This window comes from Aythya marila, assembly GCF_965140915.1.
Source record: "Aythya marila genome assembly, chromosome: 1".
NCBI lineage: Eukaryota > Metazoa > Chordata > Aves > Anseriformes > Anatidae > Aythya > Aythya marila.
Genome location: NC_139042.1, coordinates 122301003 through 122328230, shown reverse-complemented (window position 1 = coordinate 122328230; position 27228 = coordinate 122301003). Strand labels below are relative to the sequence as shown.

At 43.8% G+C, this 27228-nt stretch overlaps 1 protein-coding gene across 2 annotated transcripts in view; it reads left to right on the top strand.

Moving 5' to 3' along the window:
* GSK3B (glycogen synthase kinase 3 beta) overlaps nucleotides 1-27228 on the top strand; it is a 128104-nt gene that overhangs the window by 47960 nt on the left and 52916 nt on the right. For both annotated transcript variants that reach the window (XM_082769883.1, XM_082769884.1), the window contains exon 3: nucleotides 22127-22210. In XM_082769883.1, the coding sequence (XP_082626009.1) occupies nucleotides 22127-22210 (84 nt within the window). The remainder of the gene's footprint in view (nucleotides 1-22126; nucleotides 22211-27228) is intronic.

Below are 27228 nucleotides of genomic sequence, written 5' to 3'. Positions count from 1 at the left end.
GTTCTTGGTTGTTGCATCTCTAAAGTAGAAGGTTGTACTTAAGTAAACCAAGAAGTCTGCAGACCAAGAAGGTAACAAATGCTGAGCTGAGGGCACTTTGGACTCAAGGAGAGTTACTTCCCTTTGTTATCTTATTGATAAATGTGATCTGTTGTAACAGCTTCCAGACTAGTGAATCTTTGTTCTAAATAATAAGTAGTTTTCCGAAAAGTCTCTCTCTGGGTGATACTTAAACCAAATAAAAGTTAAAGATCATTAGCAGCCTCACTGCTACTGTTACCTCCCCTGGTAGATGCTTGGTGTGCTTAACTGCTTTCCCTTATATCTAAGTAGCCAGCAGATAAACTTGTGCAAGAGTGAACGATAGCAAAGGTAACTGGTTTTACCCTCTGAAGTCAAAGGCACAGGTTTTAGCATCTGGAGGACACAGCTTTCATGACTACAGAAGCAAAAATTTTATAAATACTTCTGAAGGCTAGTGGATGACGTTTTTACTGTTTCCTTCACATTTCTCTCATATATATTTTTTTTAATAACATTTAATGCCCAGCTAGCTTCACTGGTTGTGTTTGTAATTTGTGCCCTGTTTGGGTAGCAAAATCATTCTTTTGATGTGTTTTGAATTAACTAATGTATGCCTCTTCCTGGAGTCTTGAAATTGATGCTGTCACCACCACAGGCATCAGCATATCACAAATACATCAGCTAAAGTGTGGAAGAGGAAAGCTATTTTTAAATTAACCTAATCATGCGGCATTGTTTCATTTCTAATTGAGAGAGGTGTGTAAAGTTCTTGCATTGTTCTTCCATCTGTCAGATTTCTTTCCGGCTTGTTTTTATATGTTAGAGGCAATTAGTACTGGGGAAGTGTGCAGCATAGTGCAAGAGCAGATTATTTTATAGGAATGGAAAAGGTTGAAGAATAACACAAGCTCTAAACCTAGTCATGCTTAAAGGAGTTACTTGAGCTCTTCCCATTGTGTGGTTTTAGGTTAAAGGCCAGTACATTTCCCTTGCCATGGTGGATGACAGCTAGTGCTTTGGACCACAATCTTTGATTTTATAGCTTTTTTAATCTCTGGACTTTGAGGTTGTGTAGGGTGTCAAAAAGATAATTAGGCCAAGCATTTTAGTTTCTGCCCATTAATTATCAATAACTCGTGATTTTTTTTAACGTCTAATACAGATTTATAAATGAATGTCTTTGGTTTTCTTTTAGTAGTTGATTCACATTTTGCTGTCTTACTATTGTGCAGTGTTTCTTGAATTGATTAGGAAGAAGAAAGGGCGTGTTTTAAATATTAGCCTAACCGTACATCATCATGTACCTTTGCTTTCAGCTCCCTAGTTTTTCCCCATCATTCATCAGCGTAGTCCTCCCTTTTTTTTTTTTTTTTTTTTTTTTTTTTGACATTCTGATCTGGAAGTGCATGTTCTGTTGGCTGGAGGTGTGCATTCCTGCAGGTTGGATGAAAGCCTCTGCCTGGACAGATTTGGAAGCTGGAGACGCGTATCTTATATCAAGAATAGCGTACAATTACTTCAGAGTATGCTACTCTTTGGGAACATCTGATCTAGGTTGTAAACGCTGGACTAAATATTTTGCCAGGGAACTGTGAATGCCTGGTGCCCACGGGGTTTGATCATGTCTTAGAAGCAGACCAGCATTTCCATTCAGTTGTGGAGTGCACCTCAGCTGGGCTGTTGGTGCCTCGGCATGGCAGCCCGCGTTGTGGTCTCAGCTCTAATGCCTGGAGTTCCTTACGAAACACCCCTGCTTCAATAGTCACGAGGAAAAACCCTGTTGTAGACAGTGGAAGGTTGGCAGTATTTTGTTTGCCAGTTTTAAATCCCTTTTATCAGTTTCTGAGGGAAGAAGGGAAGCGCTTTAAGGATGCGTCTGCACTAGTCGCAGTGGTGGGCTGTGTCCTGTCTTTCATAGACTAGTGCTGTAGATGTGTAAGAATAGGTCTTCATACAAAACATTGATAAAGACAGGTGCAGTTAAATTATTTGTAATCTTGGCAAGTGCTTTCATCCACACTTCCCTGCAGGTCCTTAACTGCCATAGTCTAATTGTGATGCTCGGGAGAAAAAAGCAGGTAGCATAAATTTTCTTGCACTGCTTTTGTTGGTATATTCTTTGGAACATTCTTCAGATGAGAGAGCAACGACTGACTCTTACTTCTACAAAAGTCAATAATAAAGCAGCAGGTGTTAGCACAGATAGGAAGTTCTTAGTCTGATTTTTGCTATTTCTGTGAATAGCAGCATGAACTGCTCGAAATATCTGCCTGTTGATGGAGAATAAGTACCTAAACTCTGCATATCTGGATTATCAGGTTTCTGCGTTAGTGCTAGGTTGTCACCCTCAAAATGATGCAGGATTATTAAGAACTCTCTTCACCTTTTCAGACAATCTAGGTTGGGCTTCACGTTTCATGGGCATGGACCTCAAGTCTGCAGTAAGAGAAAGCCACGTTCAGTACAAGAACCACTCACGCAGTGCAGCCTTTCAAGTCACTACTTAGGTCTAGCACTCAAACTACATCTGCCTCTGGCTTAGCTGACTGAATTTCTCAAGTAGGCAGCTCTTCCAGAGGTTGAGAGAACATCAAACTAGGTCCCTGTCAGTCCTGAAACATGAAGGCCTGTGTTGATAAAGCCACTGAATAGTAGTCAGTGCTCTTTCTTCTTTTCATCTTTGGGAATAATATATGTTGTGACCATTTACGTGTGTGGTTTTTTTTGTTAATTATGTAAAATTTCAACATTAAGCTGAGTCTTGCAGCCCACTAAAGCAGCAGGATGGAAAAATAAGTATATGTTGAGGTTCTGGTTTCTCTCTTTCTCTGCTGGATGTGTGTACTTCTGCGAGCTGTTTGAAATGCTTCTGAAAGAAAAACAGTTTTAGTTCAGTTCTGGCCTCAAATATATCAAGCTGCTAAGTATAAAAAGATCATTTTTCAAAGCACTCTGTATCCACTGTTTGTGTTAACTTAATTACAGCAACTTTGATCGTAGCATCTCACATGAAGAATGTAAAACCACGAGGAAGAATTCCCGTTTAAAAATGACTAAGTGTTTAGGTTCTTAAGTTGTGTTAACTTCTGAGGAGACTTCTCTGTTTAAAACATTAAAAAAAAACTAACATTGATCCAACTTTTAATAGGTTTTGTGTTTCTGCTTGTGGTTGAGGATGTCATTCTGTAGACATGCATGCACAAAAATGCGGACCTGTTGACTAATGAGATTTGTATCTTTTGCTCTCAGGATCCAAGTGGTTAACAGGCCGCTGTGAGTCCAGCTTCAAATCAAGTTTAATTGGTTCCCCTCCTGGCTACCCTCCCTGGCTCACTTCTTGGCTCTCCGTTATCCTTGGCTGTTTAAGATACAGCAGATAGCAGCGGTGCATTGGAAAATATGCTGCATTTTCTGAGGGCCTCAGTCTACTGAGGTCACTGCTAATGCAGTTGATCTCTCTTGACAAGGGTTGTGCACGGTGATCTGATCGAGTTAAAGCAAGCCTTTTCTGTGGTCTGTAAGCCTGGGCTGCAGACAGTCCTGTCTACAGGCTGACGAACGAGGGCTTGACAGCCAGCTCCCTGATACTCGCTGGGAAACCCAGTTGGGAAGTTTTAAAGGAAGAGAGATCATCTCTCAGTGCGGGTTTGGTCACCCTTTGCCAGGTTCAGACAGGATGCACGAAGCATCTTCCCTTTTTAATATTTTAGCAACTCCTGCTCCTATGTATTGCAGCTCTGCAATGAGAATATGGAATGTATAGCTGAAGAGAAGCCATCTCTGCTCCTGAAACTTGAGATACCATGTAGGGCTCCAACTTGCTTCATCTGTATGTGCCAGAGCTGCCGACCCTTTCCAGCACACGGTGTTAGGGTGAAGTACTTCATGCCTTTCTAGGAACTGGGACGTGATCACAAGTTGTAGAACGGACGCTGTCTTCATCTTCAGTCAGTTCAACTCACAAATTAGGGTAAAACACAACAAACACAACGTAGAGGTTGGACCTGCTCTGGTGTCCTCGTGATCATTTTTCTCAGTGACCTCTTGTCATGTGCCTAGGTTTCCACGGAATTAAAGGTGGTGCTTTTCTTTTTTTTGTGTTAATTTGTGTGTGAGCCAGTCTAGCACTCCCATTTCTCCATCTAAAGACTGCTGAATATTTAAACATTAATCTGAAGGCCTTCTCTCAACAGAATATTTTTTTTAATTTACACAATCTCATTTCCAAAGACCTTCCCAGTTTAAGTTGGAAGCATCCATGTGATGAAAAGTCACCAAGGGAAGACATGGTGATGAAAAATAATAACATTTAAACACCTTTCTTCTAAGTCTTTGAGGACGTGCACATCTTAGCTACTTTGAAGATCTGAGGGATAATGAATCACTGTTCCTAAGACCATTATGGAGGTGGCACTTCTAAATGGATGCCTTAATTTTGTTGTTAAGTAGCTGGAAAGAGCACTGTGAACAACAGTTCACTCTTCTGACTACTTTAACGTGATGTCTTCTGTTTGTACCACAAGGGGGGAAAGGAAGGCTGAAAATATTTTCCTGTGACATTAACTAATATTACAAATGTCTGTAAAAGTGGCAGAAGGAAGATAATTGAGCTTGACTGGAAGCCTTTGCAAAACTATCCCTCGAGCCCTTCCTATCCCCATCTGAAGGGTTGCAGTCCCTCTTGAAGACTGGGGCCATCAGATAGGATTTGCAGAATCAGAGATGCCTGGGCATGTGTTCAGGATGTTTTCCCATGTTCTGAAGAGCTGGAGGGCTGTGCTCAGTTCCAGAGGGTTTCTTCAAGTCTGTACTTTAACCCTTGTATGGAGGCCAAATTTGTAGCTGTAGTCCAGTTTGCTTTAGCCAGATGAACAGAGATGTTGACCAAGATAACGGCATTTCTTACAGCAGCACTGGATCTGTCTCTTGAAAGCTAGCTTATCTGAGCCGATTCTGCTATTTGGCTGTAATTGTGGTTGCATTACTTTCTGCACTGCTTTCTTGTTCACAGTGCACTGAAGAGGCTGGATAGGATCTAAACTCTCGCTCACGACTTTGTATTTCAGTCCATTTTCCAATTTTCACACACACCGAGTGTTGCTAGCAAAAACAAGAACCTGTTTGTACCCTGCCTTTGGCAAGTTTTTGAAGTCAAAAAGTGAGCAGTGTACTGCTCCTTGTATGGCCAGGGATGTTCCAGCTGATGCTCTTGTGGCCCTAAGAGGCCTCAGAAGCATCTCCTTCAGTAGGTGTTGTATTTAAGTCTGTATCAAAATTATTTGTAGTTGTGTTAGGATTGCTGCTACAGACGTTTTCTAATCTGACAAATGAATTGGATGCGTAGTAGGTGCTGAGGCAAAATAGGTGTTGAGTTTGGCACATGGAGATGAATTGGGGTTTGTATGAAGGGCACTGATTTCAGTTTTCCTCCTTAGCCGAGCTATTGGACTGAAAACTGCTGCTCTGGGAAGGCAGCATCAGCCAGCTGCAGTATCCCTGGCGGAAGAGAAGGAAGGGTTCTTCATCTGTAGACGTGGTTGTGTGTCCGTGTAGAAATGTGTATTCAGGTGGAAACCCACACGAGGAGAAAGATACCCACCATGAGAATGTGTTCTTTGAGGAGGGAGGAGTCAATCCTCAAAGGTTAGGTGGCGGTGGTTTTCTTCCCCCCACTTTATGGATGCTAGCATGAAGCATCTCTGTGGATACACCCTGCAGTTCATACCCTGCATTTATTTTGGATTTTGAGCTTTTCTATTTCCACAATTTTTCCTGTGTCATTCCTGAGACTGGGGCCAAAGGCATGATTTAAAACGAGATAGTCATTTGAGGTCAGCTTTCTACCCTCTCTTCCACACCTATTCCATATCTTGAGATCAAATGTAAACCTATCTGTCCTTATGCTGACCAAAAAGAGGTTATTAAGACATATTAGCTTTTTATAAAGTCTTTTACCTCATGGTCCAGATACTTTATGCAGCTGCTGTAGTTATGATTGTGGGTTTTTTATTGTCTCCTGTGTCTAACAAAGGAAGTGAGTTTATAAGTCTGTTGTTCATTAAATATATATATATATTCCATGAAATATATATTCCATAAAATTATATATATTCTATGAAGTGTATGTATAATGTGTATATATGCATGTGTGCATATACGTGTGTGTATTCTATATATATAAAATACATTATATATTATACACACACACGTGTATATATATATTCTTAAATTAAGCTGGAGACTGCCTTGAGACAGAGAGGTTAAAAAAAGACAAAAAATACCACGGTCAGGATGCTGCACTGAAATCATGAGACCGAGAGCGGAGATTAAAGTTTAAAAGAATTCCAAGCGCATTAAGGTATGGAAACGTGTAGTTTCAAGCTCAGAAATAGCTGTAACCCTGCCACGTGCTGACAGCATGCCGTAGCTATGTGGCTGCAGTTAAAGATGCTTCAAAATGCCCGATCTCGGTCACTTTAAATTCCATTCTGCAAGACACTTTGTCCTTTCCAACCATGCTGCTTAAGTGCCTGAGAAGGAGTGGTACGGGAGCCTTGTTCAGGGCACGTGTTCGTAGGTAGCCAAGGTGAAAGGGGACTTCATAAATCCCTGGGGTTTGGGTGCCGGAATGGTGTTCAAAAGCAGTTGTAAAATACGTACGTCTCTCCCGTGTGCGTATGGAAACGATCTGTGATGGCCTTCCAGGTCTACCACCATGAATACTCTGCACCTCTCCTTCTGAAGTTGAGTGATTCGCTGCTGCTCGTGGTTTCATCTAAATTCGGAGCTATTTTTTTTCCTCCTTGCCATTCCAGCTAAGACAACAAGGCGGGGTGGAGGCATGCGTAATGCTCCCGAGGGCTGGATAGCGCTGCTGTTGTGCAGAGCTCGGGTATTAGAGCAGACGTGGGGTGGAAACGGTGTCCCAGGGGGAACCTTCTACACCTGTCTCCCAGTTGAGAAGAAAAGTATTTTTGTAGGATATAAATAGAGGATTAGCTGATCCTCGTCGAGATCAGAACGGTGCTTTTGAGACCGCTTAGATGTTTGGTGCATGCAGTTACTTGAAGGCTTTGTATTGTGCCATTGTGTGTTCTCTCTCAGAAGTCATGCAGCGTGAGATTGCCTGGTCGCAGAAGATTTAGCTTAAACGCTTTCCACCTCCAGCCGTGTTACGTACCTGTGGCTCTCACTTGCTGACTTCCATTCTTATTTGGTTAGATTATCTTTGGTGCAACGTGCCCTTCTTAAGGTGTGATTGGAGTATGTTGTCTCTTTCTCCAATGAATACAGATTTTTACCTTTCAAATACCAGGCTACTAGCTCAGGCTGCAGCAAACCATCCCTTTTGAACCCAGTACTTACTTGTTCCAGTATTCCACTGTGCTAACTGTACGCTTTATGGGGTAAAAGGGAGTAAAAACTGATGAAACGTGGAGACAGGAAGGACAGAAGAGACCCACCTCTTCTGAAGAGACCCAGTGGAGGTTTCCTCAAGGAAGGAAATGGGACAGACCTTTTTGTGCATGAAGCTCCCAGGCCTCTGAGCTACAACCCCTAGCACTATCTGCTAGCTCAGCACATTCGGCTTGTACTTAAAACCTGGTAAATGAGCTGTCTTTTATCCCTAGGTCCCTCCTTGAAGAGGGATAACTCAAATTCAGCAAATAAAACGAGGAGGGTTTCAGGAAACGTGGAAATCTGAATAACTTTTGATTGCCACTTTGTTTTCTTGCATAGATCTGACATTTTAGAGCAAACCAACGTGCTCCCCCTAAGAAGCTTTAGAAGCTTTAGGGGTCTTGTAGCAAAGGAAATGCTCACCAGTTACTAAAGGCAATAGGCAGTGCCCACTGCTGCTCTGGAAAGTTAGCACCAAGCCACGAGAAAATAATGAAAGGAAGCTATTTTAAATGTTTTGTCAGGCCTCTGTAGTGCAGAGACAGAGGCGCTTCAGACTCTGTAGGGCATATTCTGGAATTAGCAACACTGCCAGTTTTTCCTGTGACTTGGATGCTTCCTGTTCCTGGGTACGACTGAGAAGATGAGATGTGAGTGACAAACAGGCTTATTTTTAGGCTGCGTGATACAAGGAATCACTTTTCTGCTATTTTACGTAGGGCTTTTTTGAGGAAAGTTTTCTGTCCTTCTGAGGTCATTCCTGCATGTTTTCTGTCGGCATTGTGCAGGGAAGTTTGGCAAGTCCAAGGCTAAATTTAAGGATGAGAGAGACAATGAGGTTTTGTTGGATGGCCTTGACTTCTGTATGATCTACTGCAGGAAGTTAAGCTGGGTCTGAATTTTATTTGAAGGACTTTGTAAGATTAGGGCCATGTAGTAACCCAAAATAAGAAATAACTCATGGAAAGATGATGAGAAACTTGCTCCACTAAGGAAAATCCTATTTATTGATGCTTTTGTGTTGCGTTGATACTTGTTTTAAAATACAGGGAGTGATGCCAGTAAAGAGGTGGTCATGAATTCATACTGGTTTTTGGGCAGGTGAAAAGAAGGTTCCCACTCAAAATCCATTTCTGCTTCTTCAGAGTGAGATTCGAGGTGTGGCGTATCATATTTTTAAATGCATGTTACAAACCCTTAACTAAGTAGAACTCAGTCTCCTTTCTTCAGGGTGGGTTTTTGTTTGTGGAGCCTGGAAGAGTGAACTGGGATGAGTAACCAAGGCTCCTATATGTGTCATGATGCAAATACCCGGGCTATACACATCTATATTCCCTAGTTCTTCTAAAATTTGAAGCCCAGCCTAATTGTTACAGACCCAACAAAGGTGTTCATTCCACCTCTTGGTTTGTGATGTTCCTTTGAAAGCCCCGGCCTGGTAGTTAGGGTGCTGAGTACTCAGCTCACCAGTCAAAATACAAACAGCCCGGCTGAGTCACTGCAGCATAACAATGCATATGTAAAAGAACAGCTGGATCTGATTTTGATTTTTTAATTCGAGAGGCACTCTGATGTCAGAGAGCTAGATTGTACTTCCCTTCCCTTTTTTTTCCCCTCTAAATTTCTCCAGTTGAGGAGGACAGACTATCTGACTCGATGTCTTTTTAAGATTCATCTGCTTCTGTGTTTACTCATTTGAAGATACGTCTGAGGATCTGTTCATCAGACCGAGCTCGCTGGCCCTTGTGCATTCATTTGAGTGTAATGTCACCAGAAAACTGACTCATAAAGGTTGTACCAAGTTTTTTGGACTCGAAAACAGGCACCTCATTGATACTAGACAGCTGTAACAGTGCAAGCATGGTGACTGATTGTAAATGAAAGTTAGTAAGAAGCAAGTGTGCAAGCATGGAAATTGGCACAGGAAAGTTTGCTGCTCCAAAACCTACTGCGTGGGCTAAGTATTGGTAGGAGGATTCGGTTCAACATTGTGCGTGGATGTACTTGTTTCTCCTTTCTGACCTTGAGCAACTGTGTGAGCACATTTCAGATCGAGTCTGACCGGGAGCAACAGGATGTAGAGCAGGGAATCTGAGGTGAGCCCAAATTTCTGAACAATTCCTAAGGACAAATACTTACTGCTTTCCTTTGCGGTGCTCTGCTGGACGTACTTTTTAAAATAGTGAGCAATTCTGAGTTATAAAATTATAAGGTGGTAAGAGCTGATAATTTATAGTTAAGGCAATGACATAATGTATTTTAAACCTACAGATTTTATATACATACATATATATATGTGTGTGTGCTTTATTATTTTTAGGTTAGATTCTTCTGTCAGTGCAACATCACAGTAAACTGTACTAGAATTACATTTCTGAGAGACCTGGGGCTTCCTTGATTACACGAGGGGTATGAACGCTCCTCACTTGTCATTTAGGTACCTGCAGAAAGCAACAGCATGAGAGCACAGGAAATAAAAATGCTCTTTCCCCAGAGCGCTAGAAACCACAGTAGGTGATTGGAGTCAGCATTTGAAGAGCCAGAGCAAATAGTCAAGGACTTGGTACAATGCATGCTTTTTTCTTTTTTTTTTTTTTCTGAAAAGTCAACATAACTTGGGAAAGGGCAGAAAAGGACGTGGTTTGCAGATAATATGATTGATTTCCTCATAGGCAATGACTCTGCATCTGTAACAGTGCATAACAAGCATAAAGGTTAGCTGCTTGCACACGGGGCTAACAGATCTAGTAGGACAAGAAAATAGTATGAGATACTGGAAAACTAGGGCGAGCTGAGGGTTGCCTGGAGTGTCGGAGGCACAACAGGCTCTGTGGACTCGTTGAGCAATTTTTTTTTTTGTGGCAGCACGAAGGCCATCAATTAACAGGAAGGATAAGCAGTGCAAGGACTCTTGCTTTGGGTTCACCTGATGAGTATCTCTGGGAAAGGGTCCGCCTTGCTGCTGAGAACATCCCGTCCCCAGCACGTGTGCACTGTGCTGGGTGCAGGCAGTGTAGAAAGGCCCTTCCTGGCGGAGCGCTGGGCTGTGGCATCCTGCCCTACTGGCTCGTCCACATGGATCTTCGTAGAGGTAATGAATCCGTAGGTGACTTGGTGAGTAGATTATGTGCTTTCACGGGGAATTAAGTTCAAGTGAGACCTCTCTGAATTCAGTTGTCCACCTAAACCGGTTGACAGCTTACCTTACCTTCAAGGTTTATTTGAATTAGGTTGTCCCAAACAATCATAACACACAATATGGTGGCTGCGCCCTTATCCGACCTTGTGTGCTGCAAACACTAGCGTGTGTTGGGAGCAGCGCTGTCTTGCCCACGTAAATAGGTAGTGCCACATCTTCAGAGCAAAGCAGCTTTTACTGAAGAGTCTCAGGGCTCTATTTTGCCTGGAGCTTTGTTTTAAAAATCGTGGAAAAGTTCAGTGTGCAGGGATGGGGTGAAGAAACAAACCTTAGGCACAGTCCTGCTTCAGTAAGGCAGCTGATAGTGTTTGTTCTCATCTGCAGTGACCACGTTGCTGCCTAATGCTGCTATCAGGAGGGGCTATCCTGAGACAGCTTTTAGCAGCAAAGTTCTCTGCTCTGGCTGTGAAGAACAATATTGCAAACCTTGCTCCCGTGACTGTCCATCTAGAGGCAACCTCTAGGCAGTTGAAGTTGCTGGCACTTGATCTCTGGTCTCTTTGCTTCTGATAACCAGGAGACTCTTCCAGAGCATGCTCATGCTTGAGCACCAACTTCTAGCAGCTGCAGCGCCTATGACATAAGGTATTGTCAAGTAGAAGATATCTTCATTTCCTTAAAAATGGATTAAATTGTTGCTTACTGGGCAAGGGGGCTTCATATCTTCCTTGCTTTTAACACACAATTATAAATAGTTCATGAAATACGATAAAACAAAATCTTAGAGGGACTTTGAGACAAGTGATATTTACATTGGATTGTAGTTATTTTTTGGAGGCCAATTCTGTAATTCTTCAAAACCCTCAGAACTGTATTTTAAAATGTTCCAGGAGAATACACATAAAACATTATGGAGCAAGTTTAATTTTTCTAGCTCATAAAACTGTCAATAGAAAGCGTTTGGTACAGGAGTGGGTAGGGGAGCACTTGTATCAACTTGTAGAAGCTTTTCTCTTGCCCAGTGGAAGCAATTCAGGAGAAATTTCAGCTTCTCAGGAGCAGCATAGGGCCCATCTTGATACACACTAGGTTCACCTTTCTGTGTGGCAGCTCTCCTTCATTATCGCTGGATAAAAATTACGATCTTCCTGAGCCTAGGAAGAGGAGGATAGTACAAGAGATGGGCTCGTGCAGGTCCCATCACTTTACCCAGGTAGGTGTTTCAGGCTGGCTTTGAAGACAGCTGGTTTTCAGGAAAATGTTGTAACTTGTGCACATCCCCATTGGTCTGTACTGCCTTGGAAACCTGCACAGTGCTTTCTAGATCAAGTAAAGACTTGCCCATGCCAGGTAGCTTGTGGGAGGTACTGATGCAGATGGAAGTCAGTGCATTTTTTGTGATTTCTCATACAGTTATTGAGTAACACCCACACTCTAGTTTTAAGGGGAGCCTCTTCCAGTGCCTCACCACCCTCACAGTAAAGAATTCTTCCTAACATCCAGTCTACATCTCCCCTTTTTTAGTTTAAAACTATTCCACTTTATCTACCATTACCTGCCCAAGTAAAAAGTTGCTCCCCATCTTTTTTATAAGCCCCCTGTAAGTATTGAAAGGCTGCAATGGTCTTTTTAGACCATTTTCTTCAGGCTGAACACCACCAGCTCTCTCAGCCTGTCTTCATAGGAGAGGTGCTCCAGCCCTCTGAGCATCCTCATGGCCCTCCTCTGGACCCGCTTCAGCAGGCCCAGAGTGAGTTTTGCTGTTAGTAATCTAAACGTTAATGCTGTGGGTATGAAGGGTAACATGTCAAGCAGAGAGTTTCTCTTGAAGAATAAAGTTTCAGCATGGAGATATGGAGCTGCACTATTGCATTTGGAACTGAACATCGCTATTTTTTGATTATCTTCAGTGCTTCCTGTAATCGTAGCTGGTAGCTGAAGAACTTTGTGTTTACCCTTTCCAGTCATCCTCTTTCTGAATGAGTTTTGTCATGCTTAGGTGTACCATAGGATTGCTAAGACAGGAAGGACTTCCCTGTAGAGTGAATCACTGTTGGATTCCCTCCCTCGGTGGAGCGTTGTGATCTTGCAGCTGGCATATAACAGTCCTTAAAAGACTTCTGGTTTCACTGGAAGCTATCACAAATGATCAGGAGATGCTTGGTAGTTTTTTCAGGGCTTTGCTTCAGAAACTTAATCTGAGAGAAGCAGTGGGCCTAGCTTGTTTTGCAGCTGGATGTCACCAAGCTCCACGTGCTTTGTACCTCTGAGTATATCTAGCTTTTTGAATACAGTGCAGAAATACTTCATGACTTTTTCCACTTACTCAAAACTGTGTGTTTTCTATCTGACTGCGAATTTTGAGCAAATAAAAAGTTCATGGTTAAGGAAAATGAGCAGGGCAGCTGGTGAGAAATGTGTAGCGTGGCGGGGACGTTTGCCTTGCCTAGACAAGCCAGTCTAATATGGTTACCTGTGGTGTTTGCAAGATATCTTGGGCCAGGACAGGTGCCCTGTCTGTCTTGGTTGTTTCATGTTCAGTTTCCTGATGTGATAGCTAAAATACGATCAATGGGATTTTTTTCCCGTCTGTTTGTGTAATGGATACAGGATGATTTTGGCTTTTTGGAGTAGGTGTAAACGCCTGTGCTCCCATCGATCTCTCTCACGTACATTTGATAGTTCAGTGCTTCAGAATACGGGGCTGGGCAGAGTAAAACATACGCTGTGGCTTCCTGGAAAAACACACTTGTGTGGGTTGTTCTGTATGCTACAGGTAAATCCAAGTGAATTTTTCACAGTGCAGCATTATGAAGTGCCAAGACTGAGAGAAGACCATCCTTGCTGTGCCTGCAGTTCACTGACTTACTCATCACAGAGCTTTTCCCTTCTGTAACCAGTGAGGCAAGGTTCTGGAAGATGAGCCTCCTCTCCTTACCCAGCACCAGTTCGTCCCCGCAGCACCTCGTTTCTACATGGGAGACCTGCAGGCAGTCACCTAGCAGAGGCCAGATCACGTGTATGCGTACGGGTTGGGATGAGGTGGTGCAATACAATATCAAAAGCAGGGAGCAAATGATTGTCCCCTGAAAATGAAAAACGAGATCTTAGAGTGGGAAGTACACGGCAGCAAGGTCAGTGCAGGGTTTTGCAACTTGCACTGCTGATAACAGCGAATTTTTTTTGTGAAGTTACCTCATGAGAATCTCCTCTTAGGTTGTAGGATAAATACGAGAGGATGCGTTGTCCATTGAAAAGGTGGCAGGTGGTTTAGGAAACACTTCCCTACGTGATCGATGTGACTGACCATTGCACAACGTCACAACGTTATTGAGGCTCTGTGCTTCGCAAATACATTTTTGAAAATAGGTAACAGGCATCACATGGGAAGTTAAACATCAGTGCCTTCAGGTTTTTGGGTCCCAGGTGACTGGGAACTACTTCTTTGAGTCTTCCTTGGAAGCATCAGATCTGATAGATGGTGTTGATGTGGTGCCCAGGTTGTCTTTGTTTCCTTAGCTTCTTATCAGCAAGGCCAGCCAGCGGAGGCCTGACAGACCAGGAGATGAAGGCCCAGCAGGTGGGATGAGCCTGGGGCTCGTCTCCTGCCCTGCCACAGCTTGCAGCCCGCTGCCAGCGCCGAGCTCGCCGTGTGGGAAGCGTGGAGCTGGTGAGTCAGGCGGCGTCTGACGCGCCGCGCGCTCCCCGGCCTGGCCGCAGGGCAGGGACCTGGGCGTGGGGAGCCAGAGCGGCTGCCGGCCGTGAATCAGGGCCTGTAGGCTGCCCGGCCCTTGCAACACGCCGCTCAGACGTGGCTTGTGACACTCGCCCCGGGGCAGGCTTAAATTCGGAGCCTCCTCCTCACGCTCAGGAGGAAGGGAAGCAGCCGAGCCGATTGACTTCCTGCCTTTGTTGCTCCGGCTCCCTGGACCTGGCCCTTGGGGGATTTTGAACTTGGGTTCCCATCAGGTGATGGTGTAGGAAGCGTGCTGCTCCACATTTGGAGAGATGGGGCAAAGCATTTCACAGAATCACAGAATTGTCTAGGTTGGAAGAGACCTCAAGATCATCGAGTCCAACCTCTGACCTAACACTAACAGTCCCCACTAAACCATATCCCTAAGCTCTACATCTAAACGTCTTTTGAAGTCTTCCAGGGATGGTGACTCCACCACTTCCCTGGGCAGCCTGTTCCAATGCCTCACAACCCTTTCGGTAAAGAAGTTCTTCCTAACATCCAACCTAAAACTCCCCTGTCGAATTTCTACCTGCTCCTTGCTTTCTGTGTAGTGCACAGTGGTGAATCTACCTGTGGCAACTTCTAACTCTTCTTATAAAAAGCATGCTTTGCTATGCAAGTAGTCACCGAAAGCTATTCCTCTTCTCCGTACTGCCTCTTTTGGGGGAATTTAGACTAGAAGTGAATGCAAAGGGTTCCTAATACTTGCATTTCGGTGCCGCGCTGCCCTTTCACCCAAGGAAATGATTTCTTGAAAAACACGACAGCTGGAAGGGCGCTAGTGCTGACTCAGGGAAAAAAAAAAAAAAAAATCCAAAGCCAGAAATCTGACAACCCATTTTTACCAAATGTGAACGCTAACTCGTCTAGGAGCTTGTAGTGGATTTGTACTTTGACATAGTTGGCTTTCTCTTTGACGTGATAGATCTCTCGCATCCAGCAAAAGGTCAACCCATGGAATTGTTTCACAGCTACAGGAGGAAAGTGCTGCTGCTGTTTAGGATGAAAAATACATATTTGAGGAAGCTTGAATTGCTTTTGTATATAAAACTATGAAGTTTTGAAATGGTCCTATATACACATTGCTGCTAAGATTTGGTAGGGTGTGTATTATCTTAGGCACGCTTATCTCACACCTGATACTCACGGGTGGAGGTTTAAAATATAGCAGTAACAAGTGCCGGGGCTTGCTGATGACCAATTCACCAAATGAGGAGCTGGGGAACCCTCCAGGAGTTTGGGAGAAGAGCTGTTTTGTGTATGTGTGTGAGGCACAGGCTCTTAAGTCCCTGTTTTAGGTTCAGTGCTGGAGCGGTGACCTGGTTTCCCCCCGGAGGAGGAGCTGCCCAGTCTCCCTTTGAGTTGAGCGGCGAGTGGTTAACCTTTCCAAAGCTCGGTCATCTGGGAGCTCATTATTAAGACTCGCGCTTCTGAAAGATTTAATTCTGCTTGGCAAATAATCATCTGAAGGCAGCTAATTCCACTCACCAGTTAAACTCCCTCTCTGCTCGCAGCTCGGTCTTCACCCCTTGCTTCCCGTTCTTGCGTCCTTGGGTTTGGATTCTTAGGGAGTCAGAAACTTTCATTTGGGTTGAAGTTTAAAACCCCTAATCACTTCTAATATCAAGCATCTTCTGCTGTGTAGAAATAGTCTGAGACAAAGGACACGTAAACACTGGAGGCAGCACTTACCTGTTCCCAAAAAAATAAAAAAAACAACGACCATGAGAATTTTTTTTGTTTTGCAAGTCCTTTGAAATCTGTTTGCATGCAGCGTCTGCTGCATCATAGGTAAGCGAAGGCCAAGAGTAATAAAACGTTTCATTAATGTTTAATAGCATAGTGATTAGCAACTCAGCAAATGTCTTATGCCCGTGGGAGATTGAAACTTATTTGATTAATAGATTAATTGCAACCTGTTCCGGTTGTGATTGCAGGTGTAACTTGCCGTGGATGTTGCAGACTCCCTGAGGACTGATGGTATAGGCATGCTTTACGTTTTGTTTCTTCTCCTGGTTGAAGAGTTAAAAATCAAAATATGAGAAAAATCCGCGACCTGCTCCTATGAAAGGAAGATGATTTTTACTGTCAGTTTTTCAACAAGAGTTGCTCTGTGCTATCTCAGAAAAAGGATGGCTATTATCCCTGAAAGCATAGGGCTGCCTTTCAGAAAGTGCGCTCTCTTTCAATTATTCTCCTTCCTGCACTTTCTTATTTCAGTGTTATAATGGGCTTGAACCAGCTCTCTGAATTCCAGAGCTAGCTCTATTTTGCCCACTTTTATCGGGGGTACGCTGTAATTCCTGCTGCATCACCCCTGGCAGGGCACAATAGGCGCCGCAGGATTGAAATGCAGAACTCAGCCGTTCATCAGGTCACAAGATTCGAAACAACCACTTGAAAATGATTAATTGAATTTCAGGTTGTGGTCTAAAAGGGACACAGGGCTGTAAATCAGTTTCTGTTCCAAGTTCGGTCTCGAGCTTCCTGAGCTGGCAGGAATGTAGAAATGGTATTAAAGCCTCGGAGAGGCTCTCAAACTCTGCTCCCATTCAGAGGGGGCCGCAAGGAGCTAACGAAGAATTTGGCTTCTGCCCTTCAATTAACCGCTGAGATGCGGGCAGGAAGCGAAGGAAGAGTCAGAATATTTCTTCTGTTCTCCCAAGGGACTGAGGCCTGTTGTGTGCTCTCCGAAGAACAAAAACAAGCCATTTCTGTTTCTACTCACAGGAAAAAGTGCAACAACCAGCTAAGGCTGAAGCTCTCCATCTAGAGACTGTCCTGTGCTGGCAAGAGCAGGCTGGAGATGACATGAAATGGTACCCTGAGACACAGAAGGGGTGCGTGGGGCAATGGGCAGGCTGACCCTTTGCAAGGAGGGCTGCAATGCTTGAGTTTTTCAGGGGGCAGTAATGCAGTGAAAATAGCGGGCAGGGTGGCAGTGAGGTGCGTGTTGGTGTCTCAGCTTTTCATCCAGCGTGCTTTCTGGCAGCTCCCTCATAACCATGTGGCGGAGGGGTAATCCTCCTGATTTTCGGCAGGTCGATGAAATCTAGCCTGTATTTAAGGCACCCGGGCTGCTTTTTGCTTCTTCAGTTTCCATCAGGCTGCGGTAAATCCTGTGCTGCACGCCTTTCCCAATCAGCCGTGGACCAGCACTAACGGGGGGTGGTGGTTGTGGCAGAAGGGTTTCTTTTGAACCTAGGTCTGCCCGTGTTGGAAATTGGCTGTGACCAGCAGGAAGAGGAAGGCTGGGGGATTGCCTTAATCCACGCCTGAAATGTAAGGGAGGAGAGCTGTGATCCCTGCTGGTGCTTCTCACGGCTTGAAATTGCTTGACCACAAAATAGGCTTGTGATGGGTGGCTAGCTACTGATGGCTGGCATGGGCAGATCCCATTGTCTGTCTGTAGAAGGAAAATAATTCTGGGAGCCCCGGAATAATTCCTGTCGCTATTTTGGTAACAGCAAGACAGTGTTCAAAGGAGCCTTGTGACTGGCGGCGTTTGAAATGTGTGTTTGGAGGAATGGCCCAGGCAGCTTCAGGAATTTTTAGAGAAGGAAAAGTGCACCTTTTAATTTGCAGTCGGTCCAGCCAAGCTTGTGATGCACCAGACATGTTATGATCAGAGATTTACTAATGATATTAGCGAAAACACGCTGATCTTGATGATCCCACTACCTCGTGGTAACCTCTGTGGTACCACGGGAGGCTGATGTGAAGCACGACAGCTTCCCCTGTGGCGTTTTGTCGTGGGATGTCTTCAGAAGTTGAGCCTAGGAGGTATGGCTTAAACATTGGGCAGTCCTCTCTGCCGGGCATCCAGCGTGGCTGACTAGGATCACGTTGGGAGGTCTATGTGCTTGGAGTCTGGCTTTTTCCCTGTGGTGAGAGATGGACAGGGTAGCAGGGCTTCTTTCAGCTCTGGGAAAATGCTTTGCATCTCTCAGGGTCTCAGCCTGATCCCATTCTCTAGGCAGGTTCAGCAGTGCAGCAGGTGAACGTGAGTGGAGGTGACTAACCAGTCAGGCTGTTCAAGTGGAACAGGAAAAAAGGCAGGGGAAAAAAGAGGAGGGGAAAAAAAAAAAAAAAAGCCTCAAGGCATCATCATCGCCTTCATGCCTCCTGCTGGAAACTCTGCTTTGCTCATGACCCCCCTGCTCCAGCGCATCACTACAAAAACCTTGACAGGAGAAGAAGAAGCATGGGAGAGTGGAGAAAATCACGGAAGAAGCAGAAGAAATGACGAAGCTGGTAATGTGAGAGACATCAGAGGAGGGTTATGTATGCCGAGAAATCTGGATCTACCTGTGCTGCGTCGCTCTGTGTGTAATGCCAGACTTCACGTGACAGTTGCCCTCCATTTCACATTTCCAAGCTGAGAGAAGAATGAGGCGTGTTGAGCTTGAATATCCAAAGGCATTGCCCCCAAAAGAACGAAAAACTAGTTCAAAGAATGCAAAAACGAGAAGTAGTTTTAGTTGCTGGTCTTATTTTAAGCAAGAAGGATATTGTTGAAGTTGTTTGTTGAACTAGGTTGGTATTTTATACCTGAAAAATAATGGAAAGCCTTTCCATCTTCCTCTCGAGAGGACAAGGGGTGTGCAGTCCTAAGCGGTCACAAGAACCAGGTCATATCCTTGGTGTGACATGAGGCAAAAAATTCAAGTTTATAGCTTTTCCCATTTCATCTGCTTTGAGCGCCATCCTCAAAGAACCTTGCTGAGACTTCAAACAGTTACTTTGAAAAGAAAAGGGGAAAAAAGGCAAAATACAGCATGCCTTTTAGCTAAGGAGGCTCTGAGGAATTCTTCTCTGAACTGGGTCCAGATGATATTTCTGATATTCTGGGTAGATATAGATCGTGCCACGTTGGCAGAGGCTCTACAAAACTTCTCACCTTCGTTTGCTGTGGGTCAGTTCAGGAAGCTGCAAATCCATTGACACATCAAGTCACCTTTGAAGATTCAGTCATTTTGTGGCATTATTTAAAAAAAAAAAAAAAAAAAAAAATTCCAGATTAGGGGTGGTAAATAGGAACTGACAGAGCTCTAGAAATCTCTGGATGGGGACAGAATGGCGTGTGTGTGGGGGAGGTGGTCATCCTAGTCCTTTATAGCAGATTAAGGTAGTGAGGCAGAAATAATCTCGATTTGGTGGTTTTGTATCAACTGCAGCATTAGCAAATTGTGAGGAATTGGGGTGTAACGTTGGAGAGGAGGCATGAGCCTTCATGCATCAGCTTTACTGGCTGTTGCGTGAAGTTACAAATCTGATGGTATCTTGGCAATCTTTAACCAAATCTTTAACTTTGAGCAACCAGATTATTAATTGGAGAAGTTAATTGGAGAAAAATAGTTCCTAAAAGCATCAGGCTGTGACACAAACATCAGCATCTCCTCTCCCTGCCACATCCACTCGAGCTTTTGTGACCACTGACGTTATTTCCAGCTGTAGCCCCATCAGGAGTGATGATTAAAAGCCAGCTTGGTTTTGACACGGCTGAGGTGGCTGTTTGGCTAAGAGGACAGCAGTTTCATCCCGTCTCGTGCTGGGAGGTAAGATGTAGGTCACTGTGTAACTGGTTTATGAGCTACCCCCAATATCAGCACCGCTTGAAGCGCTGCTCCTTGGGCTGCTGCAGATGGACTGGGTAGGAGCCCAAGGAGAAGGCATCAAAGTGGGCACAGATTGTACTTCTGCTAGGATGAGATACCAGAGGATAAATATAACCTCAGCCTCTCGTTAAAATAACTCCTCCTGATTTTTTCCAGCAGATCCAGTCACCATATACCTTCTATCTTAAGAACACGAAGCCGTAACTTGACTTGGAGCGTATACGTGTATTTTAAGAAGCTAGTAGAGGGATTGCTAAAATATTATTTACACCTACGTGCTTAGTACGTTCGTGTTTCCTCCAGTAATTCCCTGAGATAAAGGGTATTATTACCACCTCACTGTGAGATAGGGAGAAATAAATCATTTGTCTTGCGCCGTGCCATGAGTTGCTGGTGGAACTGAGTGGAGGTGTGGGAACTCCCAGGGTTAGGCTCAGTCCTGCAGGAACAGTTAAGCACTGTAAAAATCCAGTTGGAGAAATCGGTCTCTTGTCACAAGGGGTGTTTCCATGACTGATAGGATCTAGATCCACGCCTGCTTCGTCTTGTTAGTTAAAATCTGCTCCAGGTTTTAAGGTTCCAGCGTGATAGCACTGCCTGAGCTGAGCAGTCACAGGAACGCCAACCACAACTCTCCAAGTTGACTTCTTCTTGGTGATTTCTAATAAAGAATGAGTAAGTGGAGAAGTTTTGAGCTCCTGTTCCTACCAGAAGAGCTCTTATTATAGATGTAAGGTGTGTTGGTGAGGTTATTTGATGAAGCCTGTGTTCCCCTTTTGCAAATCCACCCCATGGGATTTCAGGAGACTCCTGAAAGCCTCAGAGATCTCTACCTGATTTCTTTTTATTTTCTTTTTATTTATCATTCCATCCTTCAGGTCAGAGCAGGTCTGTCTTGGTGCACACCTAGCAGACCTGGCCTTTATTTCCCAAGCCAGACAAGCTCGGGGCCTCGCTCTCCCCTTAACGACTGGCTGGGTAATTGCCAACTGGTAGCCGTGTGAGATGTCGCTCATGGTTGTAAAGAGCTGGATAACACTGAAGTATTTTTTTTCCAGTAAGCTGGTGGCAGGATGAAAGGATTAATGATATTCCAGCCTATCTAACACCTCTTTTTTTTAAGGCGACGTGGCTTAGGGGAATTAAAAGCAGACTTTGTGGCTGTGTTCGCAGGAGAAGCTCCGTGTGGTTCTTGCAGAGCTCCTTAAGCCTCGCTAGTAGGTCTTAGTTGTGTGCATCAAAGCTAGAAGCTCCCTAATTTGTTTAGGGCTCGGTTGCAGTGGGTATTGCAGGAAAGTTGCCGGTTGATTACGTATGTAATGAACTGATTCTGTTTTAACATTTATTTTTTTTTCAGATTGATATAAAATGGGAAAATAGCCTTATTTTCTCCGCCCACATCTAGTTTAACCTTGGTTGAACAAAAGTGGGAATTGAGTTCCCTTCTCAACGACGCGTCTTTTTGTTGATACTGCAAAGAATCTGGCAAGGGAAGTGCTCTTCCATCACAAACCTGTTTTGCAGGGTGGAGGAGGCGAGGTGTGTAGGTGGAAACGTTATGTTTGCTTTTACAGTGTTCAAGGGGAAAGGCTGCTAACTATTCTAGCTGGTAGCTCCTATTACTGTAAGATCAGAAAATAAAAATGCAAAGTTAATGTTTTCTTGCCTTTTGCCACTGCAGCTTTGATGATATGAGTAGGTAACTACTGGGTTTCGCAGAGGATTTGTGGGCCTTTGTTTAGGGAGAAAATGCACTCAGATGTTGATACTCTCAGTGGTAAGGTACTTGGAAGACTAATCAGCTGTGATCCTTCCAACAAGAAAGCTGTTGCATCTTTCCACCTTCCTCTTGTTCTTTGGCTCCTTCGTTTGCCAGCTGCTACATCTGAAGGTTAAGGTATTAATTGCAGTTCTCTGCTTCTTGAGAGAAGAGTTGTGGTTTAACTCAGCAGGCAGCTAAGCACAACACAGCCGTTCACTCACTCCCCCAATTTGGGACGGGGGAGAGCATCGGGTAAAGGTAAAACTGGGCTGAGATAAAGACAGTTTGATGGGACAGAAAATGAAGGGAAAAGTAATAAAGAATCACAAAGCAAGTGATGCACAATGCAGTTGCTCACCAACAGCTGACTGATGCCTGGACAAACCCCAAGCTGGGGTTTTCTAATTGTTTCCTAATCGTTTGCTTTTCTTTTTGTTTTTCAGAACCGAGAGCTCCAGATTATGAGAAAGCTGGATCATTGTAACATTGTCCGATTGCGTTATTTCTTCTACTCCAGTGGTGAGAAGGTAAGGATGAAAACCAGGAAAATGCCTCCTAGTAACAATCTGGGCCAGAGTGAGCTGTTTCAATTTATAGTGACAAGAAAGAGTGCAACCTGCCAATGCTGAGAAAACACTGTTGTGGTACTAAGCAGGTTGGTTTGGAGCAGATCTTTTTCTTTACAGAAGTGAGGTGGTGTATGAGGAGTAGTGTTATTAGCGTAGCAGAACAAAATACATTTGGATACACTCTCCCTCTTCTTGAATTCAGTTAAACACAGCAGAGCTTTATCTGCACATTCTAGCACTACCTTTCTGTAAGAACAGATGTTTTCTAGGATTCAGTGTTAAGCTCTCTAGATTTATAGCAACTATGTGATGTTTCCCAAACCCAGTCTCTGTATGTCTCTGTCCCATTTCTTTGTGTGTCTCTACCATATACAAACTAAGCTTCAAAATCAGAGGGGGAAAAAAAAGTATGATCACATGATTGCAGCATTTCTCAGAATGTTTATACACCAGAGGGAGGAGCAGATAGCAGGATTTAATAAATCTCAAGAAGGAGGTGCTGCCATGTGTTTTCTTTCAAAATGTTCTTTATTTTTCTTTGAAAGGGAGTACAAGATTTTATTTTAATGTGAAGTTACTGGAGAGTTCAGGGTGGAGCGGGCATCAAGCTGGCATTTGGTCCAACCTCATTTGTAAAGCAGGGTTACCCTTGAGGTTGTCCCCTTTTCCCTCTCCTTCCCCCCCAAAAAATCTGTCTGGCTTACGTGGGAGTTAGTTTATTAACACTGGGAGGTAGGGAGTGAGGCTAGATGACCTTCTGAAATACCTCTGGTCTCTTTTGTATATCTATATAGCTATAAATATTTATATAAATTATTAAATTAATTTGGATAACTGTTGTAATTTACCATTTTATAAGCAGATCGTATCCTCAGTTGCCTTCAGATGCTGGTACACCTGTGTCTGTGCTAAAAAGCACTGTGTACCTGAGCTGATAGCAGTAGGAAGGCTTACACCATGTGGGTTGGCAGAATGGGAGAGGCAAACCACTTGGTGGCCATTGCCCCTTGTCTCCAGCAGCTAGGGAAGGAGCTGACGCCTCCAAGATGAGCTTTTTTTTGGGGGGTGGGGAGAGTCACGCCTTCATCTTTCTCTCCCCTACAATTCCCTGGCAAGCATTTACAGTTTGATACGTACTTCTGGTGGTAGTGCAGTAGAAGTGTTTTGTTGTTATTATATTGTGACCCTTTGGCACGTAACCAGAAATTATAAGAACAGAAACACTGAGAAGGAGGGCTTGGTTATGGATTCTTTATATATATACATACATATTTTTAAAAGCAGTTTGTAACCTGGCCAGTGGGCAGTAGAATTTCAAGAGGCAAACAGAAGACAACTACCTTATCTATCAGCTTTCAGAAACCTTCTGCAAACAGTGGAAGTGTTAAAACTTGAGAGCAGAGTTCCAGGAGCTCTTCTCTAACAATAATTTAAGTATAAAAACTCTTTTGGAAATCTTTAACTTGTTGTTGAGCTTGTTGACTAGATTTTCCACTTAGCTGCTTCCACTCCACGTGGCTAATTCTTGGCAGAGCTGGCTTTGTTTTTAAAAATGCAGCCTCTGTCCCACAACAAGTGAAGCTTAATGCTTCGGGGAGAGGTTTTCTTCCAAATTCCTCTTCCTCCTCTCTGTTCAGGGCTCTGCTTTGTGCCTTTGAGACTTCCACTACCACCTTCTTGCAAAATGGGACAAATGTGAGCCAGTCCCTAGGGCAAAGGTACGCTCAGCCCAGCGTCAGCAGCGATAATGCTCCTATTCAGGTTGCAAGGTCTCTCTGCAGAACGATACATAATTGGCTTGCGTTTCCATGTTGGCAGCAGCACGTGCAGCTAACTGCAAATTAGTTCGTCAGCAGCTGGTTGGGAAAAGCTCTAGGTAGTGGCAAGTTGGGGTTCTGAAGCTTGTCTGCTGGGGAGGAGGAATAGCCTCTTTTCTCATGGTTTTGTCAGCTTGGGAAGGAGTATTTCATTCAATATTTCATGAATTCCCTTCATTTTATCCTCGTGATCAAGCTGGCTCTTTGGAGAGTGGAAGAAAAGGAGAAAAGTGTAAGTTGGTCTCATTCCAGTCCCATCAGGTAACCAGGAAGGGCACCTAGGAAGCAGTTGCAGATTTAGATGCTAGATACACAAGGCTTTTTGTAAAGTAATTCTTGAAGCCTAGTCCAGTGGGAAGAGTAACGTGAAAGTCCGAGGAAAGTACAGTAGAAAATCGTAGCAGCATAAGTGGGGCTTGAATAGTTCACTGTCTTCATGCAGAATTCAGCATGTAAAGTAAACACAGATTAATAGCAGTGGATTGTTAATTAACCAAAGTCAAGCAATGACGGGAACGTTTCAGAAGTAACTATTACGCTGCTGATCCCTTTAATAAAATGGTTTCAAACTCAACTTAATTTCGGTCCCTACATATTAAAGATTCTCTTGCCTAAACATTTTCATGCTGCCATCTTCACTCCACGTGTTGGTCCCAGCTGAAGTGTTCCTTGGATTTCTCTCCTTTTACCTGGTGCTTGACACCAGTGTCTCTAAGCCCATATGTATATATATAAATATATTTTCTGCTAATATCTGAGAAGCTTAAATTTGTCTTGATTTCCAGTTGCCTCAAAGGGTTTCTCCAAATCCAGTCGTTTAGGTTGGTATTCTTTGAAAGCTGTGTGCCTAATAGTCACTTTAGTTTGTTTTAAGCATTTTTAGGCACTGGGCAACCTTAAAACCTGTTTTATTCTAGCAAAACAGAGTTCAGTTCTCTGATAGGAAGCTGGAAACAACAGCAAAAATCAATTCTAAATAACACTTGATAGTGAGACTCTTCCTCAGCTGCATTAAAGCTGTAGTTAGTTTGCAGACTGCTCTGTTCACCCTTTCAGGGGCTGTCCATAAGATTGGTGAAAGTGTTTGAATGCCCTATATTCTTTTCTTGAGATAAACTTCTCGTTTTTATTTCTTCCATTTATTTAAGCTTCTTTCCTGCCTTCACCAAAAGCAATCCAGCACTAGCAGCAGGGAATTCCTGTATCAAACATGGCTTTGACTGAATCCCCCGTTTCTGAGCATCTTTGAATTTGTATTACCTTTATATAGGTGTATCTTCCATAGATATGTGCATGTATATATTTGTGTCTCTGTGTGTATATATATATATATATATATATATATATATGCATTTATATGCACAGATTTATACCTTTCTATATATCACATGTATTACTTTACATGCTGACTACGTATTAATCATGTTTGACTAATAATTTCCAGTTTAAGAGAGCTCACAGAGAGCATCTAATATATGGTAATAAGACAGTTGACAGGCTTGGCATTCAGGTTGCTTCTATAACCTATATCCTCCTCGGTTCTGTCTTTCTCTAAATTTACAGACGTTTGTCAGACCTGCTGGGTAACTCGCTTCTTCCAAAGGATTTCCGTAATGAGTTTGCCAGAGTAGTTTCCCATTTCCTTTTTTTCTGAGGCTCTATGAGATGACCGATTGCAGGACACTGCCTTTTGTAGTTCTAACATGCTTTTTTCAGTAATCCAAACCCTGTAATTATGACTAGTGGAAAGAAACAGAGCCTGGAAAGAAACAACAGCCTACTCTGCTGGTCAGCTTACCTCCAGGAGGTCCTCAGTTCTGCTGAGGACCTTTTGAACCATGTTCCAAGGGAGGCTGGACGTGGACAGGCTGAACAGCACTCTTTGGCTCCTGTGCCTGATGTTTTGCAGCCCGAGCTATCATCTTCAATCAGTTGCTGCTGAATAAAAGTATTCAGTTATGTAAAACCTGAAATAAGGATGCCTAATCCCCGTTTTATTTCTTTGCGTTTCTGGTTTGGGATACATCTCTGTGGTATTTCCTAACCGTCGGGTTTTCTTCTGAGGGTGTTTTTGAGCGTTTAATAGCCTGATTGATCCAATCCCGATCCGTGCCCAAAAGAGGAAGAGAGGTCAGTGGAGAGATTTTCTCCTGCATCAAACTGTACAAAAGTGAAGTAAATACTGTTTTTGTTGAGTAATCGTGACTCTGGTTATGTAACGTTTTTTTCCCTTTAAGGTGGCTTGGTGCTCAGAGCAGTCAAAGGCAACATATGAAAGCTCACAAACAGGCAATACGCTGACTCTTTGTGGAGGCTGAGCTGGCTTTTCTGCATGCTTTAATTGATTTTTAGTTTTATTTAGCCTCAGCTGTGAGGGCGTGCAGCCAAGAGGCCGTGCAGACTCAGGGTAGAAATTTACTCCCGTAGACTTAGACAGAGGTTTAAAATACATGCGCAGGAGATGGTGCACGGCTCAGAGGGGTCTTGGCAGCGGTGTACGAAGCTGCAATGAAGACATTTGGAAGAAGGGACGGACTGGCCAGCTGGAAATTCAGGCTTTGCTGAACAGCCAGCGTTTCTCCAGGATCGGATCCCTGTTAGGAAGAGGCACATCCTCCACCTTCAGAGGCATGAGCATCACCATTCTCTCTTGCAGGAGTAACACCCACGCCACACACCCCAAAAAGACAGGTTCTGCACAAAATACTCCACTGATGACAGAGCCTTGATCCCAATTCGGAAGGCACACAGCCTGTGTGAATGTTTTGCACAGGCCGAGTAAAGTGCTGAGCGGCCATTGCTACAGATGAATTTAGTCACTACGATCCATTTAATCCTTGGCAGATCTGCTGTGCTGTCAACAAAGGAGCAATTAATGCCAATTATGACGAGTTTGTGATGTTGGTAGCTCTGTAGTCCTTGCCTGAGGTCTGCCAAGCTCGTTTCAAAAAAGGCACCAGTCATCAGATAATGATTATCAGTTTCTGCTGCTAGTGCTAGCAACGTGCTGGGAACTTCCTCAGCTGCAGCTCTGAGCAGTCTCTGATTTTGGGTAGGGTTCGTTAGCACTTACACCTGCCTGCTGCAGGGCTTTGGAGCAGGCAGCAGTGGGTCCTCTGTGGTGGGTGCACGCTGTGGAAGTGGAAGGCTCCATGATTT